The sequence below is a fragment of the Lactuca virosa genome, chromosome 5 (genome assembly GCF_052849685.1).
Source record: "Lactuca virosa cultivar CGN04683 chromosome 5, Lactuca_virosa_CGN04683_v6, whole genome shotgun sequence".
Lineage (NCBI taxonomy): Eukaryota > Viridiplantae > Streptophyta > Magnoliopsida > Asterales > Asteraceae > Lactuca > Lactuca virosa.
This window is the reverse complement of record NC_136430.1, coordinates 353,455,478-353,476,725: the sequence shown is the minus strand read 5'-3', so window position 1 is coordinate 353,476,725 and position 21,248 is coordinate 353,455,478. Positions and strand designations below refer to the sequence as shown.

The window sequence follows — 21,248 nt, the reverse complement described above, 5'->3', positions numbered from 1 at the left end:
TTCAAGAACTAATCCGTTTTCATGGTATACCTGAAATCATTATCTCCGACCGGGTTAGCTAGTTTACTTAGAGAACTTAGCAACATACATCCCGTCTTTCACGTGTCGAACCTAGATAAGTGTCTGTCCGATGAGACACTTGCGATTCCCCTCGACATTATCGTTTTAAACGAGAGTCTACACTTCGTGTAGGAATCATTTGAACTCATGGACCAGAAAGTTCAAGCGCACGAAACGAACATCGTATCTGGATATTGAAGGTTCACTGGGATACCAAACGAGAACCTGAATTCACTTGGGAGCGCGAACATCAGATGAAACAGAAGTATCTGCATCTCTTTCTTAATCCACGATTTGTATTCTATGTTCGAATTTCGGGACGAAATTCCCTCTAACGGGGGGATAATGTGACAACCCGGAACTTCTATCAAGGTTAAACTCGACTCCGTCACCTTTTATCACCGTCTAAGGGTCCGTTTAAGTGTTCTAAGCTTGAGTACAACCAAGGTTGAGGTTAGGGATGAATTGTAAAGTCGTAAGGTAGCAAAATCAGGCCATACACCCTCTTGGGAGGAGTGTACGGCCGTACACATGGGTGTGCGGCCGCACACCCACCCCTCAACCGTACACCCACCTCTATATATAGGAGGAGACCCCCTTCATTCACTCTTTTTCCCTTTTGGCTGCACACTACTTTCTCTCTCTAGAATCTTCACATAAGGACCCTCCAAAGGCCTCAAAAACGTAAAGTAATCCATCATTCAGCTTGTTATACTGGTAAGACACCTTGATCTAAGCCTAAAACTCTTCATGTTCTTCGTGTTCTTCATCACTTGAAGGTGTACGGCCGCACACCTTCATATGGTGGCCGTACACACCTCAAAGACCCTCCAAAGTGAGAGTTTGATTCCCTATCTTCTAGTTGGACTTGGTTTGAACCTTAAAACACTGGAAAATCGACTTTTGGAGCATAAATGAAGAGTGTACGGCCGCACACACCCTCTGTACGGCCGCACACTCCCTTGTACGACCGCACACACATCCTCTTGGCCATACACCCACTTTGATGCTCATTTTTGGCCTCAAACTTACAATAACACTCAGTTTGGGACCTAGAACACTCATTAGATGCTTGTAGGACCTTGGAAACACCTCAAAACACTCCCCATCATGAGTGTACGGCCGTACACTCATGGGCCGTACACCCATGGCCGTACATACCCAAAGGGTGGCCATACACCTCCCTCGTTCGATCATATAAGGTCCCAACACTTAGTTCAAGCATTTCCAGGTCCTTAGGGTGGTTTCCCGTCATCTTTAGTCATGAAACACCCTAATTCTAACACACATATGTGTTACCATATGTTAATAGGATCCACTTGCGTACGAGACACCAGTTGACACTCAGCATCCACACCGATCGTACACCCGAATCCTACGTTAAACTGTGAGTTCATACCCCTACGTTTTTTCCGAGTTTTTCATGTTTTCAGGGGGGGGGGGAATACAAGCAAAAGTACAAGGAAACTTGTGCTCAAAGTATATTATTTTGTTTAAAATAATTATATGTTCGGTATGCTTTTAACACAGAAAACAATTTTACCAAACGATTAAGAAATCAACTCGTAGAAACAGTTTTCAAAACTAAAGCAAGGAACTTGTGAATCTTGTCATAAAATGTGATATTTTATAAAGAATTCATACGAAACATAAATAGGATTTTCGGTATTATTACATGCAAATTGTTAGTCTAAAGTTGGAGACACGTCCTTGGTAACACTCCCACCGGATTCGAGAGTGTAGGACTAGCACTTGTAACCAGAATCTCTTGTAGGGAGAGCGTGACTATTGTGTATAGATCTATACGGGACCGACTATCCCGCACCTTACTGCTAGCTACAGTTGGACCGATAGGTCCAGGGGTGACAAAGTTATAAAAAGATACTGGCCCCGTTACATGCCATATCAAGTCTAAGTACGGTTATGACACTCACAACCTAGATAACAGAACTTACTTTTGTAATAATGAAACAAGTGAACTAACCTAAAAGTAATAACCGGTTTGATTACTAGAAAGTACTAATAATACCCTTAGGACTTAGTTCGCCACTTATTTATTAGTTTAATAAGGCTAATACACCTCACAGAGAGCAAACAAGGTTTTCAAGAAAACTACGTCTAACGATGCAAGTATGGTAGATAGTTGTACACCTCAGACAAGAACAGATAACCAACTATCAACTTTTAAGGAAAATATAGGATTTTCCTCGAGCAACTCAACCTTACATAAACAGACTGTTTAACATACAACTAATGAATAATCAAACATCTTTTATAAGAAAATATAGGATTTTCTTGAGAAGCACTTTTCAAAGGATCAAAGAAACATTTCTTTCACCAGAATTCAACGCTTATGAACTCACCAGCTTTATGCTGATATTTTAAACTGCTTGTATTCTCAGGGCATTAGTAGACAAGTACTTCCAGGAGTTCGGAGAAGTTGGAGTGTTAGAGTCATGTCTTTATTATTGTACATTTGCTATGAACAAAACTATGTAATAAACAATGTAAACCTTTTTCACATATGTATTCAATGTCTGGTTGTGTTTACTATGCTTGCTATGATACAATTGTTGTGATACTATGCATGACGTCCTCCGCCCCAGAAAGTTTCCGCCATTCCGGTTTTGGGGCGTGACAAGTTAGGGTGTCAAGCGTTGGGTGTGCTTCCCCAACTTCAAGCATTCCAATATTTCTTCAATTCGTCTACCCATTCAAGTGTTCACACTTTTTCTCAGCGCTGTAACACGCATTCCTTTATAGTTAACCAGAAAGCGCCTCGGAAGAACTGGCATGATTGGTGGTTGTAGGTTAACAGTGATTTGGTCGGGGCTGGTTATCCTCGTGTGCCCATGGCTTTGAATCGGGCGCCCCAACTGTCGGGGGTCGGTTTTTCGGTGGCTCGCGCGTTAAGAGGGATTTGTTTTAACGGCGAAGATTGGTCGGACTGTATATTGGCAGCAGCCGGAATGAGCGCTGCTTGGCGGTCGTGTGGAAAGATGCCTCAGTTTTTTGTGGACAATGATGGTAAGTGCTACCTTCCTCCCCCCCCCCTTTTTTTCCTTTTTTTACTTGATATCGAGTTTCTTTTGCTGAAAAGAAGGGGGGTTTGCATTGTCGTCGTTGCAGGTAGCGAGAGGCTTTTGTCTCTTGAGCAAGTGTTACGAGGGGATTTGAATGAGATCTTCAGAAGGGGTGGTTCGTGTGGTGGACCGTGTTGTCGAGGGTAGCGAGTTCGCGCCTGGTATTCTTCGTGTGAAATCGTTCTGGAAACTATAGAGGTGCAACTCTAAGGATTTAGTGCTTAATAAGAGTCTTGATGCATTAAGGCACCATTAGTGGTTGAGTTTGGAAGTTTGGCTTATGGAAGGATTTGAGGATTAAAGTTGGAAACTTTACCCATCAAGACCATGGGAAGGACCAAATCTGAGCCTTGGAGTTTTGTAGTTGAAGGAAAAATGACTTAATAGTTTAAGCTATCCAGACGCATCACCACGGTGTGGTGTATTGGTCTAGACTCGCCTGTTTTGTCGGGTTGTGGCCACGACGTGGGTAAGGAGGCCACGACGTGGCGACTAGTTGGGTTGACTTTTGACTTTGACCTGGATTTTGACCCAAGTTGACCTAGGGGTATTTTCGGTATTTTGGTATATATTCTGAGTTTTGGTCACTGTATTCATAAAGGTGACTGGTAGAGTTGATTCCAGAGCAGCGTGTTGTTTCAATTTCTTATCTGTCTGTGAGGTGAGTCTTCTTATTGTATCCATGGGTCGAAGGCACCAATGTCAGCCCATTATTATGTTATATAAGGTGATAGTTGTTATATGGCCTATATGTGCTTGTATGATGGGTTGAAATAAACCCCAGGGCGGGACCTACTATTGTATGTTTGGTTTGAAAGATACCCCAGGGTGGGGACACCACAGGGCAAGGCCCATATGTGTATATCGGGTTGGTTTATACCCCATGGTTAAGCCTAGTTGCATGTTTTGGTATGTGATACTTTGGGTAACTCACTAAGATTTGTGCTTACAATTTGTGTTTATGGTTTCATGTACTTCCGATTCGAAAGGGAAGGACTCGACGTGACGGCACAACATCCTCCCCTCATGATTTCTGCATTTTGATATGATTGTACTCTGATGTCTTGGATATTATCTTTGGTGTTGGATTTTGAAACAATTAATGAATGAATTGATAGTCTTTTAAATGAAATTTTTTATCACTGTTTTGGGGCTGTTACAGCTTGGTTGTTGGATTTCAAAAAAGCTATATGCTGAAATGGTCCTGCCTCCCACCCCTCCTGCCTGGCTGATCCTTATTTGACAGACATGAAATTATATTTGGAATTAGTAAAGAATCGAACTTCTACCAGATTGTCATAAATATTAATATGTTATAGTATTATAGGTTAATACTTGATAGACACGTTACCTGTCAGTCGAATCATCCAAAGGGTAGCTGATAGTCGTCTGAGTAATTATCCAGGTGATTTATATCACTATACTATGTATTACAATGTATATACATGTATGATAGGATATAGAGCTAGTAGAAAGTATAGTCTCTATGTGTCGGTATTGGTAGAGCCAAAAGGGTAGTCTCTATGTGCGCAAATGTTGATATGCTTAAGTTATTATGGGGTTGAGTGCGGAACAACGAAAGGTCGGGAGCCTATAGACTTGGGTGTTGATGACGAAATGTCAAGTAGGCGGTAAGTCTAGATACACATATTATTGGTGGATCTGTGAAAAGCCATGAGCCAATTAGTGGATCGGCGAAAGGTCGTGAGCCATTGTTTGTATGCATGTATATGTATTCTGATATATGGTATTTTGGGGAACTCACTAAGCTTCATGCTTATCCAGTTGATTATAAATGTTTTCAAGTACTCTTTCGGATCATGAGAAGGGTGATTCTCGATTGTACACATGCGCATTCACATCACATATTCCACATAATGTAAGTATAATATGATATATTTGAATAAATAAAATGAAAATTTTGTGTTGATAATTGAAACGTTAGTGAGGTTGGTTAGTGAGTGATGGGGAGAACTGGGGTGGTGCTCAAGACTACGGAGTTGATTCAGCAGGTGCATGGTAGGCTTCAGATCATGCAGAGCAGACAGAAGAGTTATGCCGACCGACGTCGTTCTGACCTTCAGTTTCAGGATGGGGATTTCGTGTTTCTGAAGATGTCACTTTGGAAGGGTATCATCCGGTTCCAAAAGCGGGGAAATTTGGGCCCCATATTCATTGGCTTGTTTAGAGTTATCACCCATGTGGGCGAGGTTGTGTATCGATTGGATCTACCCACCATGCTTAGTTAGATCGACAACACATTTCATGTCTCTCAGTTGCGGAAATGTTCGGTCAATGATTCCGCAGTGGTTCCCTTGGATGATATTCAGGTTGATGAGCGTCTGATATATGTGGAGAGACCTATTGTGATTCTAGACAGGAAGACAAAAGACCTTGCGTAACAAGGTGGTGGATTTGGTAAAGGTGCAGATGTAGCATCAGAAGGGTTCCGAATGGAGCTCGAGGAAGAGATGAGGGAGCATTACCATGAGTTGTTTGCAACAACGGATTTCAAGGAAAAAAATATGATTTAAGTGGGGGGAGTTGTAACACTCAAATTCAGGTACAAGTTCTTTATTTAGATTTTGTTAAATTTTGGTGACCATAGTGTGGTAGAAGGATTGTCATGACGTGGCATCACTTGAGGAAAACATGCAGATCTTTGGGCCACCATGATGTAGGCATATTATGGACACGACGTGGTGACGACATTGTGGCAAACCCTAAATTTTCGGGCATTGATCCCTATTTAAAGGAAGTGATCGCAAGGGTTTTCTCCGCCCTCAACCTCCATCACCTCCAAAAGCCTTTGATAAACCTTAGCCCCTTTTTCATGTTTTGAGATCATTTCTGGTGTATTGGTGATCTTGGAAGGAAGAAGAAGGAACTTCAATGCTTTGATCCAACAAGCTACTCATCTTTACTCGTGTGCATCTTCTGGACTCTTTTTAAGTCCTCAAGTCTTTTCCTTTTTGGTTCCTCCTTCATAATTCTAGGTTATCTTGCATGTTTTAGTTCATATTTGAGATTTGTATGGATAAATGATATGAAGTTTGCAACTTTATGACTCACCAAGGTCCCTAGAGTACATACCTTCTAGATCTAAAAATTTGAGGAGCTTTGAGAGCCTTGCATGAGATTTAGGTCATTTTCTCACCATTTTGACCTAGATGAGGGAAGGACATGCATGGGTCATGCATGTCCATAAAGTTTAGATATTTATAGACCTTTAAGGTCCCTAAAAGCTTTCTGGAAAGCTTGAGCAAATGGCTTATCAGATTAAGAGCTTAATCAAGTAAGTTGTTTTCGGTTAGAAACCACGACGTGACATGATGCTCAACACGACGTGGTGACGAAGGGTTTCACGATTGTTTTGTTGGACGTTGCCACGGCGTGGTTGCATGTTTGCCATGACGTGGAAGCGGTGTTGCTTGTGATTGTGTTAAAAGCCACAACGTGGCCATGGATAGGCCATGACGTGGTGATTTTCTAAAGTTGACTTTTTTACCTGGTTGACTTTTAGTCAAATTGCTAGTTTTAGAAGGTAGACTAAGGGCTTACCTTGTATGATTCATTAGGAGGTGTGTAACACCCTCTTTTCGTCTGTGTGAGCTTGTTAGCAGTCGTCTACGATTGTGAGGTGAGTCTTCTCAATATACTATGTACGATGCTAGTTGTCTTTGTGATACTTGCATAGAAGACCAGTATCTGGCCCCTAGCATATGTATGAAAGACCGGGATTTGGCCCTCGGTATTGCAAGAAAATACCATGATTTAGCCTATGTCAGGAAGTGATTGTCAGACTATGATTTGGTCCATAACATTCACTTAGGGTTGAAATAGACCTGTTGTATGTATGGTATGTGGTATTTTGGGGAACTCACTACGCTTTGTGCTTACGGTTTTATCGCATTGCATGCCTCGAAGTTTCCACACTATTTTTATGTTTCGTTATTGATGTTTTGAGAATACTTTATACTCTGATTATCTTTTGATAGTAATGAATGAATGATTTAGTTGATTTAAAAATGAAATTTTTTCTTGGTATTTTTAGGACATTGCAAGTTAGTATCATAGTCTTGGTTTGAGGTATTTGGACACACTCTCGAGTGTGTTTGAACTCAAACTGAGGAGTAAATAAATTCTTTAAAAGGAAAACGATTTTCTAAAAAGGTTTGGGGTGCGATGCATGCAATCGGTCGAGCTTAAATAAGTGATTCTCAAAATACTCTTACATGAATGTTATATGTCATTATGCTACTATATGTGAACTGCATGCTAGAATAGGGCTAAGGATCTGCTCTGGATTACATGAATGATAAAAATGACCATATTACCCTTTTGTTCTATCCGCTATATAAAATGTATATGCTTGATAAAATATTTGAATGAAGTTTATAGTATATTACCAGTTTGTTCTATTTTGTTCTAAATAAAAGTAGGATGCTAAAATAAACAAATTAATTAAAGTATTGTTGTTATTTCTTGCATTTAACCTTGTTAATTTACTTAAAATCCACAAAGTCATAAAAATAGAACCCTCCATTTGAAATTGGTTGAAGCAAATATTGAACTTTTTAACAAATGGAACCTTTCAAAAAGATTAATTGACGATTTATTAAATGAAGAATTACCTGCCGATTTGAAAGAGCTTCAAACCGTGGTGCTTTTGATCTAAACTTTTTGTTTGACCATACAAATTGTAATGAAGGTAATTGTGAAGTAGTAAGTTTGATGAGTCTTTCATGCACATCACATAACACAAATTATTCACCAGGAACATTAATTATAATAATTATATTAATATAACAAAAAATATACTAATAGTAATGAATTTATGATAGCTACTCACATACACAAAATTAAGAAAAAAAACTTGCCCCAACTCATGATGCAACCTAGCAACCCGATGCAAAGCAAGGAGATTACTTTTTGTTGGAAAATTAATTTAAATAATTTCCAAAAATGGATTTTCTCCATTTTTGAGCACAAATTTTGGACTTTAAAAATAATCAAAACGAGCTATTGATTATATATTCGTGTTCTCCTCCGTGATATCTACGTTTCGATATATCACACGTCCAAAACGGATTAAAAATGAATGAGAAATTACTTGTCAAAGTAGGGCAATTGGAAGAGAAAATAAAAGAGTTAAGTGGGTTTAAAACTCATCCCACATTGGTGAGAGAACGAAAAGGAAATTGGTTTATAACTACAAAGACTAAAGGGCTGTTTGGCAGGATCTGAATTTTTAAGATCTGAATTATTAAGAGATCTGAACTTCTAAGAGGGTCTGAAATTTTAACAGCTGAATGTTTAGCATGCTGTTTGGTTTGAACCTCTGAATTGTTGTGCTGAATTATTAAAATGACCATTTTACCCTTCTATTTTAATTTTTATTGAATTCAAGTGTTTGTTTAGAAAATAACCTAATAAATTTCTTCAATACGTATTAAAAAAAATATAAACACCATATAAAATCCAAATTTAGTATAAATCAAAATCAAACATAAATATTTTTAAATCCACAAAATCATACTAAAATCCAAATAAAATCCTACAAATTTAATTTGGCCCCAATTGATTCGCAATCTGGTCACGCAAATTATCCATGTATTCATTGCCTTGTAAACCCCATTCCTCCAAGAGAGTGCTTTCAAACTACCCCCTTCCCGACCATTAACCGTAATTTCTTGCAAACATGCTTCCAGAAAAGCTCTTTCAATAGCTTCTACCTTCCAACTAATCCTAGGCTTCTTTTGTGACATGTCTAGTGTAATCTCAATAACAAATCAACATATAACAACACAAATCAACACATAATAGTACAAATCAGCACATAACATCAAAAGTTAACGCATAAACAACAAAAGTTAACGCATAATCAACACATAACAACAAAAATCAATACATAAACAACAAAAATTAGCACAAAAACAACACAAATCATCAAAATTAGCACAAAAACAGCACAAATCAGCAAATAACAGCACATAAATAGCAAAATCAGCAACTTATTTCAGCAAATGAACAATATATTTCAGCACATATCAATAAACACATTATTAACAAGTTTCACCAATAGATTTCAGTTATGAATCAACAAAATCAACAACTTGTTTTCAAAAATCAACAAGAAATCAACAACTTATAATCAACATCACAACATATTTTGGAAATCAACAAGAAATCAACCCATGATTTTGGAAATCAACAAGAACAATATATTTCAGCACATGATTTTGAAGAACAACAGGAAAAAAACGAGACAAAAGAAAAAAATTGATGATGATGGGAGGAAAATAGGAGTCAGTGATAAACCCGGTTGCTGGAGTCGGCTAAAGAACATCAGGAAAAAAAACGAAAAGAAAAGAGATGAAAAGCCAAACCTGATGATGCTGCTGAAGTCGGCGATGGTGAAGCAACGACAGGAGATGGCGCTGGGAAGGGTGGCTACGACGGCAAGAGATGGCGCTTGGAAGGGAGGCGACGGTGGCAGATGAGGATGGGAGGAATGCCTTCTTCGGTTGGCGAGAGTATAACCTGGAAGCGAGAAAGCAAGCGAAAGCGAACAAAGAGAAGAGAGGGCTAGGGCGTCTTTTTTTTCTTTTCAGATGGGCTTCCAAGTCTGATTCGGTAAGTGGTAAAATTCAGATTAAGACCACAAAATAAGAGGTAAACAAACAGTCTGAATCTTACCGATTCAGACCTGCCCCTTATTAAGTGGTATTAAGATGCAAACAAACGGGGCCTAACTACCTTTGTAAGACTTATTAGAACCAAGGCTCTCTCTTGCGCGCGCACGCAGGGGGTGCAAATGCGAGCCAAATTGGCTTCGGTTCTACTGAACTTGTGTGCGAGCGCGCGTCCTGCGGTCACGAATGCACCACCGGTCGACCAGAAAAGTTTTTGGTTAACAGTTAATCATAGATTTCGGTTTTGATTTCTTGATTAATTTTCTTATTTAATTGTGAAAGTTACGATTTTGTTTTAATTGCATCGGTCACGAATGCACCACCGGTCGACCAGAAAAGTTTTTGGTTAACAGTTAATCATAGATTTCGGTTTTGATTTCTTGATTAATTTTCTTATTTAATTGTGACAGTTACGAGTTTGTTTTAATTGCATCGGTTACATTGGGTAGTATATATACAATGCATATGTGACTGATTCTAGATACCAGATGAAACGAAATCACTCTCTTACGCTTCTGCTTCATCTTTTCTCTCTTGCTGCAACCAAGGTATAATTCGGGCGAAGTGAGGGTTCGAGCAATCTAGAAGAATTGCTTTCTACTGTTGTATACTGAGAAACAAACACCCATATAGGGCGAATTTGTTTTAAGGAAACTGTGTTAAACACAGGTCTCAGTCAAGAATTTTATGCTTTTGTTCTTTCGTACAATTTTGGGTTATATTTTCCTAACACTTTTTTCTCAAGGACTATGTCAGAGGTAAATTTTACCCATATCAAACACGTTGATAGGACCAAGTTATACAAAAACGTCCGACTAGACTGGTCATACCAAAATCAAACAGCCCCTCACTTGTCCAACCTTGTTCCACACTTTTGGTTTGGACTAAATTTAGAACTTTAGTCGTATTTGACTGTCTTGTTTCCAACATATCTTTGTCACATCCATAGTCCTATTTGTCTTGGTCCTTTTCCATATTATCCTTGTCTTATTCATGTCAATGAATGTTAAGTTATTTTTATAAAACAGAAACATTTAATTCAACAGAAAATAATACAGAAGGGTAAATGATCATTTTTATCATTCACCACAACAATTCAAATGTATAGCAAAACAACTTATTTTCATTCAGAGACAGATAAATTCAAAGTCTTTTAAAAATTCTTAAAAGTCTAAATCTTATAAATTCAAATCGTGTCAAACAATCCTAAGTCTGTTGGGTGTGGCCAACATGTTATTGAATGTTACCATACTCAAAAGGTGTCACATCATCATCCTAGTCATACATGAGTGTTATAACACTCAATGTGGAAATGGACAACACCAAATAACATGTGATAACACCCCTTATTTTTTATTTTTTATTTAAATTTTTTTTGATGTTTTTAATATCTATATTTCTAATTTGTTTTTTTATTTATGTCATAATATTTATAATTATCATATAAATTAAATCATACGTTAAAAATAACATTTAAAAAGTAAAAATAAAATTTTAATAAATTCTAAATTAAAAACAACATTAAAAAAATTACAAAAAAGGACTAAAACATTTAAAAACCAAAAAAAAAACAAAAAAAAAATAGATGAGAAAAATTACATTTTTGACCTAAATTATTATCTTCAGTATCATCGTAGATATGATTTGTCAAATCTTCTCGAAGTTGCTTGTGTTTTCGTTGGTCTTGAATGTCAACGACTCTATGTAAGTATTCTATTGTCCCTAGTTGAAATTGAATGTGTCTAGGTTTCGTAAGTTAATACACCACAATGTTTCGTCATTTATCTTCAATCACCATGTTATGCATTATGATACATGCATACATAATATCTCGTAGAGTGTCCAACTCATATGGTCGTGCCGCATGTTCAACTATGTGTCATTTTGTTTTCAGAACTCTGAAAGCACGTTCTACGTCCTTACGTGTTTCTTCTCGTCTTCTCTTGAAAAATTTGTCTCTTGGTCCTATCGGGTGTCGAAACGCATTCACAAACGTGGAATATGGTGGATATATCCCATCGGTAAGGTAATACCCGAACTTATACTCATGGTCATTTACTGTGAAAGAAGCATCCATCGCCTTTCCTGTCAAAAGGTCCTGAAATATTGGTGACTAATCAAGAACGTTTACGTCGTTGTTAGAACTCGCAACTTCGAAAAAAGCATGTAAAATCCATACGTCTTGTGACGCAACAACCTCTAATACTAACGAAGGCGATCCAAGATGACCACTTGTGTATTGACCTTTCCATGCCACATGACAATTTCTCCATATCCACTTTGTGTAATTAATGATTCCAAGCATATCCGGAAAACCATGTCGTTCTTCATGTGCCGCATATAGTTGTTGCATGTCATCCAATGAAGGTTTGCGCAAGTATTTGTCACCGAAGGTTTCGATAACACCTCTCGCCAAATTATACAAACTTTCTCGTGCAGTTCGCTTTGACATTCTCATATAGTCATCAATAGAATCGGGTGACTCCCCCAAAACCATAAGCTTGATTGCAGCAACACATTTTTGCAACCCTGTAAAACCTCGTTTGCCTCTCGCATCATACCTCATTTGGAAATATTCATACCTAAACATATCTTTGTAAAAATGGATGTACATGTGTTATCTAAAAAACAATTATTTAATAATCTAAAGTACATATATTTAATTTTTAAAACAAGTGTAATTACGGTACCTGTTTTCCATTGCATTGGCTATCCGTTGAAACACATTTTTCCGCAAACGAAACCTTATTTTAAAATCGCTAGGTTAGTAGACACAATTATCCGTAAAATAATCATGTACTAGACATCTATGTCCTTCTTCACGAATTCTGTCAACGTCAACGCCGCACATCTGGTCAGTAGTGGAGTTGGCTCTGACGGTAGCCTGTCCGTAGCATATCGGTACATCATACCTACGGACATATCATCCTCGTCGATATCATGATTGTATGGATGAAACTGATCAAAATGTTCCATTTTTTAATTAAATAGAGTATTAGAAAAGAAAATGAAATTGAAAGAAATGTGAATTTTTGAAAGAAATTGTTGATTTTTGTAGGTAAAATTGAGATAAATGTTGTGTATTTATATTAGATATAAATAGTTTTTTTTTTTTTTTTAATGTTTGTGGCCGTTTGCAAACGGTCAAAAATGTGACCGTTCCCAAGCAATTTCAATCGTTTCCTCCCATTATAATGTCGTGTTTAGCGTGCCACGTCGGAAAAATGGGGGTGCGCGTTGCCCGCTCCCACCCGTCTAACTCTTTATGAAAGAGTTAGTATTTTAGTCTCTCACTTGTCCAACCTCCACAGTTTTGGTTTGGACTAAAATTTAGAAGTTCGATCCTATTTGATTTTGCCCTTGTTCTATCTTATCCTTGTCCCATCCAGGTCAATGAACGTATACAAATCTAAATCTATTTGTGAAATATTGTTGTTAAGATTCATTTGAAATTTTGTATATTTTCAATATCACTATTCCTAGTCTTATTTCACCCACATCTTGTGAATCAAGATTAAAAAGACCCGGATGGTAGTGCAATGGCTCAAATGTATACCTGAATTTACTTAACATCATGATCTTCATCTTCACCCTACAAACGATTATTTTTATTTCGGCTGATACAAAATTATTTGCAAAAGATCAAACTATTTTCATGTAAGCAGCATACATTTCCTGCTTAAGATCAACACAAACAATACTAAGTCATGTGGTACGAGCAAAGGTTCAATACAGAAATGATTGTTAAAAAAGAGCCTCACATGGTCATCGTTTTTGAGAAATAGGGTTGATCAGAATAAGTGAAATGATTAACATTAGAAGAAGTTGGTGAAAGAATCCACATCCACCCTATATACATATAGCATAGCAGTATATTATACTATTGGGGTGAAAACCTAAAACATCCGGTCCCAATCCCAATCCCAATCCCAATCCAAATCCAAAATAGGAAGAAATAATATTTTTAGTCCATCAAAATCCGATATGTTTCACCAATAATGATTATAAGCAGGTATAGCAGCATTGAAAGCAGATGGAGGAGGCGGAAGAGGAGGAAGATAGGCATGGACATTATTATGCGCATAGGCAGGTGCAAATGCACGTACATGCGATGATGAATGAGTTGGAGTTTTGGTTTTCTTTACACTCAACCCGATAAACTCCTCAGCTTCTTTAGCTCCAATATTCTTAAATGCAGCCACAAGCGTCTTAACACATGCAACCACATCAGCCTTGAACTGAGGGGAACAGCTGTCATTGTCCTCATCCACATCCTGTACACCTCCTCTCACTAGACACCCAACCTGCACCCCTTCAGTATACGCTTTACACGCCATCAAAATATCTCGCACACGGTTCCGAAAATGCCCACTCACCAAATCCTCAAAGTTCTACACCATCCATTTGATTTCATCATCATCATCATCATCATATATAGATATAGATAAAGAAGAAGAAAGGGAGTGAGTGTTTACCTTGGGTGGTTTTTTCATGGTATAGACCATGGTTTTGAGTGATAGAATAAGGGTGCTTTCGTTGTATTGCATGGATCTTTTTTCTCCCTGGATGGAGCCACTGGAGTGTGCATAACCGGGTTCATTGAAGTATGGCTTTGTGTTCAAGATGAGACCCTGTATGGAGACCAACACCTGGAGCATGGTTGAGGTGCCAGGGATCCACCTCTCCTTTTGGGCACCTGACCATGTGTTTAGAAGGCTCAGGCACACCTTCCCACAGTTGTACAGATTCGGATTGATACGCAGCCCACCAGAGTGATAGTGCACAAGCTGCCAAACCATTCAACATCAACATCAACTTCAACTTAACAAACAAACCATAATTAAACAAGACATATGGTATTACAGGTGGGCAGCTGGGATAGCTGCTTTGAAAACAGATATCAAAGAAGAAGAGTCCATCATGATATGGGGTGCCATCTGCTCCAATAATTACAGCTCTTAAAAGATCCATCCTTGACTCATATGCCCTTACAAATATTGTGTCTGCACCCCAACCCCATCACAACATCTATTAATCTCTTTTTCTAATCACATATTATTATTAACAGAAAGGGCTCCATTTCTGACACATACCAGGCAGATCTTTCTCAAGAATCCTCCACTCATCCTGTATCTTTTTAGCCCAATTTTTTGGTGGCTGAAACATAACCAATCCACATTCATGTCTTATTATGTGTATGAAAATAAAACAAAATTACAATATAAAAAAAACAAATTAACAACATACTAAGTAAACTGAATCCAATAGAGGGGTTGTTTCTTTTTTGACTGAATGGGCTAAGCAATTAAACGGACAGTTAGTTTACAACAAAAGTGTTTGGATTAGGTTATACGCTACCAAAACACAATAAGCTCATCACTTACTTTTTAGTATTTGAGAAACTCTGTTTGTTTATACATGTAAAATGAGCAGAAAAACATGAGGGATAAAAGGGTAAACTGCTAAAAGCATCAATGGTCATGAAAAAAAAAAAAAAAACCAAGGCTACATGGTGTTTAGAGTTAAAACAATGGTAAAAGCCTAAAGGCGTAGATTGGTTTCCACATATAATAAGCATTTCAAATAAGTTAGTAAAAAAAGAAAACAACTTATCAAAACTGCTTATGTAAAGTCAATAAGCACTTTTTACCAAACCACAATAAGCTAATAAGCACCTTAAATAAGCAATCCCAAACACCTTATTAATAGGTTAAGCCAAAAAAAACATGGCTTAGTAACCACTATTACAATTGATTAATATTGTGAAATTTATTTTTTGGAATGCAAGGTTAAAATTTTTACACTTAAAAGACTCTTTAAGATGGTTTATACGGTCTAGAAAAGAAACATATTTTAGGCATACAGCATTTATCCAACAGACATAGTTGCCCATTCACCCCATACACAACTTAAATGGGAAAAAAAGAGAAAGGCCTAAAATCAGACTTACCTGCTTCATTCCAGAATTCTGTGCTGCATAATAATGATCAGAAAAATCCACGACTGTATCAAACTTCTTGAAGCTCTCATATCTTTTCAGAACATCTTCATTATCAACAACCTTTGCCATGCTAGAAGAACTTCCAATTACACTTGAACTCCTTGGGCTATTAACCTTGTCCATTATCATGTCTCCCATAGGATACATAGAAAATGACGTATCTACCCCTAGAGGGTAACCCGTGTTCATGGGCAACTGAAAGAAACTTGAAGAAATGCCACCACCACCACCAACTTGAGGAGTATTACAACTACTGGAAAAATAAGAAACCGGATGAGGCACCTTCATAGGTGGAGCTACTTGATTATGTGTATAATTAAAGGGCATGTTTTGGTGTTGGAATTTTTGTGGGGTCTCAACAAATGGAAGATTCTTTGAACTGTTACTTGCATGTAGACCAGAATAAGTAGAAGCAGCATGAACAGTTGAATTCTTTTTCATTTGGAGTGTTTCTGGAAACCAGGGAATTTGAGCTTCAATTCCAGTAGGGATATCCATATGATCAAAACGGGATTGCAAAGCCAGATAATCATCCTCTAAAATATAATCATCTAAATCATAAAAGCTCTCTAATTCTGCTACAAAGCTCTTTGAAGAATGACCAGGAACCACTGAATTCATTTGCACACCACCCTGCGTAGATGAAATCATTGAAATATCCTAAAAAAGATTAAAAACTAAAAATTATATGAATATATTTGACTTCATCGTCATACTATGGTTAGGCTTATACCTTCCCCTTATTATTTGAGTCAACTTTCTTTGTAGTTTGACCCCTGTCCTTTGAACCTTGTTCTGCACTACTAGAACCCAATGAGATGCCCATAGCACCCTGGAAACAGAGGTATACGATTATAACTAGAGTTAAGAGCAACAAAGCAGAGGACTATAGAACAAGTTAAAGAAAATCAAGTAACAAAAGTAGATCGTACTTGAAATCAAGAATCATAATAAATTGGAAATCAAGAAGATTATACCTTCCTCTTTTTGTTGGATTCAACCTTCCCTTCAATGAACACTACATCATTTCGGTCTTCATCCATGTCAACGTCGATTATTTCATGATAAACAACCTGCGAAATGATGAAATATGAACAAGATTGATGAAACCAATAAACTAGCTTTGTTGATACGATTTATGTACCTCTTTTTGTTTAAGCGCTTTAGCCTTCGATTTGGAAGTCTGACCAGCGTAAGGAGGAGTAATTTCGATCACTTCAGGTTCCATATACGATGAACTACTACTCCCCGGAAGCACTCTTTTACTAGAAAACAAAATTGACAAATATTAATACGCATAGACAAGACAACACGATAACAATAAATGACACGAGGAAGTTTTACTTGGATTTCTGAGGGTTGTATATCGATATCGCGGACGACTCCATTATTTGCAATTATCGACAGTAAGCCAAAAGCAACAGAAGATAACGGGGAAACTAACAATCCAAACAAAACCCTCTTTTCTAGGGCTTTCCCACTCCGATCACTATCAAATACGGCTAAACTTACGGATAGAACTAGAGCAAGAAAAACTCCTGTGGCTTTTCGTCTTCCATGTCGAATTTGAGAATCTTTGTGGCCCGATAACTTTCAAAAGCGAGGGTTTGAGAGCTCAAACAGAAGACAATGGGGAAACAATCAATCGAGACAAAACCCTCCTTTCTAGGAATTTCCCGCTCCGATCGCTGTCAAATACGGCTTCATTAACGGATAAAACTAGAACAAGAAAAAGCCCTTTGGCTTCTCGTCTTCCATGGCACTCTCTGTGGCCCGGGAATTTATAGGGTTTGAGAGCTCTGTTGGTTTGTTCGGAAGATCTTGGTCGTAGATTTGATATACCTTAACCACGACTGCGGTCCTTTGGTAGGTATGGTAGGGAGTGTCACGTACGATTTGTGCCCCTTGGATTAAGTTTTCAGTTGGTGTGAGCTGCGTAGACGGTGGTGATGAATAGGTCGTGGGGCCCGAAAATGCAGGCATGTGAGCCACGTAGGACAACCCGATGCATTCTATCAATCTAAATTCAAAAAATAATTCAACGCAAAAGCAAGATAGAATTATACGTATTTCTCAAAATAATGATTCTAAATTTCTAAGCAATTGAAATGATCAATTTTTTTTATCTTACATGTAAAAATGATCTTAATTTCAAAACACCGTATTTTTAATTAATCAATTATGTATTAGAATGTCAAAAAAATCATTGATACAAAATCCAAAGGCGGTGGAGCTCCTCAACAGAGTCCATCAGGTCATGCACTCTAATGTCATATCTTCTAGATCCACAGATGTTGTTTTCAAATGAATTAGTTTTGTCATCCAGAAAGGACTTGCGACGCAGCTTGTTGTCTGTTTGCCTTCCATCAATATGTATTGAACTATATTCAAAAGGTTTTCTAGTAATTGCAACCTGTCATAATCAAATCCAAAATTAATAGTATATTTTGGATAAATGAACTTTATTGTGTCATATTGCATATGTTATGGTATATGATCGAATGATGTTATGCAAATCAATGTTATAAACTAATCAGACCCCTTTTGTCTTTTGAATGTCACGGATCATACATTGTTATGCACATAATTGATGATAATGATGTCCAATATTTTTAATTGATGATAATGATGTCCAATATTTTGTTAGTGTTCTTACTAATATGTTTCTTAATACACTATCGTAGTTTGTTGTGAACATATATGATGCTAATAAATTGGCAATTTGTTACAAAAGGCAACATGTGATAACTTAATGGTATTTGTTTATCTTGTCATGTTTGGGATAGTTGTTTATCTCACTCGCGTTTGTGATGGTTGTTTATCCCGCGTTTGTGATGGTTGTTTATCTCATCCCCATTTGCGATTGTTGATTATCTCATTACCATTTTGTAACATTTCGTTTTCATTTAATTATTTAGAAAAAATAGTTTAATAAATAATATGAAAAATTATATAAATATAAATAATAGTTTTAAGGTTTGATAAGTGAACTAAATAAATAAAATGAATAATCTAACCTAATAAATGAAAAATCATTTTTGTCAAATGTCATGTTCATATTGAATTTCACACATGTCATTTTCTAGGATTTTTTGAATTATTTTTTCCCACTTGTCATTTTTTTGTATTTTTCATTTTTCTTAAATTTAAAATTCAAATTTTAGTAAGGTTTATATATAAGGAATATCATCATATTAAATATCACAATAAATGTTTTTAAGTTTTTCTTTTCCTTATTTCAAATCTCCTAGAATATATATATATATATATATATATATATATATATATATATATATATATATATATATATATATATATATATATATTAAATTAAATACGTTATTGATTATATCATTTGTATTTATGTAAAACTATTGCTTTAAAATTACATAATGCTTATAATTTTATATTAAACTTTTATTTTTAATAAACTCGTGTACTACACGGGTCTTACATCTACTATATATTTAAAGTGATTACTTAATAAGTAATAATAATAAATAAAATAAATTGATATTAAAAAAACTATAATTATTTATTTAATATAAAAAAGTCCAATTTTGAAGAGGGGCTAAAATGGGGCAATTTAAAAACTTTATATGTCATGAATTTAGAAAGAGAGACCATTTTTTTGTCAAACTCGAAGGACCAATTATGCCAAGTTTGGATTTTAGTCTCATGTTGTCCCCTTGAAGCCGACACATGAACGAGATGTTATTTTGATGCTTCTTACATGCGTTTTCTTCCTCCCAAAAAGAACTTAAACCCTAACTTGAGAACCCCGTGTGTTTGTGTGCTCTTGATGCGGCGAGAAAGATATGGAGATCAATGGTGAGAAAAAGAAACAAAAAAAGAAATTGAAAAGGTTGCCACTGTCAACGAGCATTCATGCCGCCAACACCAGAGAGTGAGGGAGGAAGGAGTAATGTATTTGGTACATTGCTTAAGCTTTTAAGTGGTGTTCATAGAAGGAGAAGTTCATCAAACTCATGTCATTAGTGTTGCTCATACGACTTCTTATCATATCAAGTGGTTCACACTAGCTAATTCCTTTGTGAATTCTTGCATGAGAGACTTCGGTGCTAGATTCATGTGAGTTTTCCCATTATATTGTGTGTGGCATTATATGTCCAATGTGTGACATGATGGAACATCTGGAGGATGTCAGCTTCTAGGGGATCGACTCATCAGTTGGTCACGTAAGAAACAATCTTCACTTGCATGTTCTACAACTGAAGCTTAGTATGTTGTAGTTGTAAGATGTCGTGCTAAAGTACTATGGATGCAAAATCAATTGATAGACAACAATCTGAAATCTACAAAGACTTTAATATGTCATGATAACACTAGTGCCTGTTAGAACCTGAAAGTGAACCTCTAGCAATTTTAAGTCTAAATTCCGAAGTCAGTGTGTTCCGAAGTAAATGGTCTGGAGTCAATGGTGAAGAGTGGTCCGGAATCTATCCGGGCCAGAAGAGAAGAATATGTGAAGCTGAAGTCATTCCGGAACGATCTTCATGTCCGGAATGGATACTGATCCGGAGCACCTCTATTTTTGTCTTTGTGCATTTATTATATTTGTCTTTGTATTGATGTGACTTCTCATAGGACTTAGTCTTTTGTTGTATTAGACAATCAGAATGCCAGAAACATTTCTATTGTCCAGTCCTATGTAAGTGTTCTAGTTAATTCACTGTAACCTTCACTCCTTTTTAAAGGAGCATTCAATACAAGTCAACTACGGATCTTTTCACTCAACGTTTGGTATTTTACTAAGTAACTTCAAACTTCTTTCAAACATTCTTCTTGCTCTTCATTTATTAGCTTTACCTTGATCATTTATTCTCATCTCTCATTTAATGACTTGATCATTTGTTGAATATATTATCTAAGACTTGACTGGTCTTTCCAGGCTTGACTTGAACATTTATTAGCAAGCAGTCATTGATCTTAAGCATTCACTCAAGGTTTGAGTTCTCAAACCTTGTCCCTGCGCATCAGATCGATCTTGCACTCACAATTGGTATCAGAGCTTAAGTGGTTGTCCTTTGAATCCATAAGATCAGATTATAGTTGGTTTGAAATTACCTTGGTACTTCAACCATTTATGTGTTAAGGATAAAAGTTATTCTATATACCACTTTTGCTTGAAGATATCTTAACTTCAATGGCTGCTTCTAATCCTCAACAAATGATTTCAATGCAAATCGCAAATAGTGTGGGTGGCCCTACACGTGCCCCATTACTAGTTGTGGAAGAATATGATCACTGAAAAGTTAGAATGGAAAGATTTTTACTGGCCAAAGATAAAGGTGAAGAAATCTGGAGATCCGTCAAAGAAGGTCCTCATGTTCCATTGAGAATCGTTGTGCGAGATGCTGCTCCTCAGCTTATGGGTCAATATGATAA

At 36.9% G+C, this 21,248-nt stretch overlaps 2 protein-coding genes across 2 annotated transcripts; both read right to left on the bottom strand.

The window, feature by feature from the left end:
* Nucleotides 1-11,951: 11,951 nt before the first annotated feature.
* On the bottom strand, nt 11,952-12,404 carry LOC145113440 (uncharacterized). Its single transcript, XM_079049532.1, has one exon. It carries the CDS (start codon nt 12,402-12,404, stop codon nt 11,952-11,954), a length of 453 nt encoding a protein of 150 aa, XP_078905658.1.
* Nucleotides 12,405-13,625: 1,221 nt separating this feature from the next.
* On the bottom strand, nt 13,626-17,670 carry LOC145116463 (putative ubiquitin-conjugating enzyme E2 26). Its single transcript, XM_079052807.1, has 9 exons — nt 17,184-17,670; nt 16,984-17,104; nt 16,817-16,912; nt 16,573-16,671; nt 15,789-16,472; nt 14,932-14,995; nt 14,702-14,841; nt 14,314-14,625; nt 13,626-14,229 (listed from the first exon to the last, which is right to left on the bottom strand). Exons 1-9 carry the CDS (start codon nt 17,225-17,227, stop codon nt 13,828-13,830), a joined length of 1,962 nt encoding a protein of 653 aa, XP_078908933.1. The 5' UTR covers nt 17,228-17,670; the 3' UTR covers nt 13,626-13,827.
* Between the last annotated feature and the right edge of the window lie 3,578 nt (nt 17,671-21,248).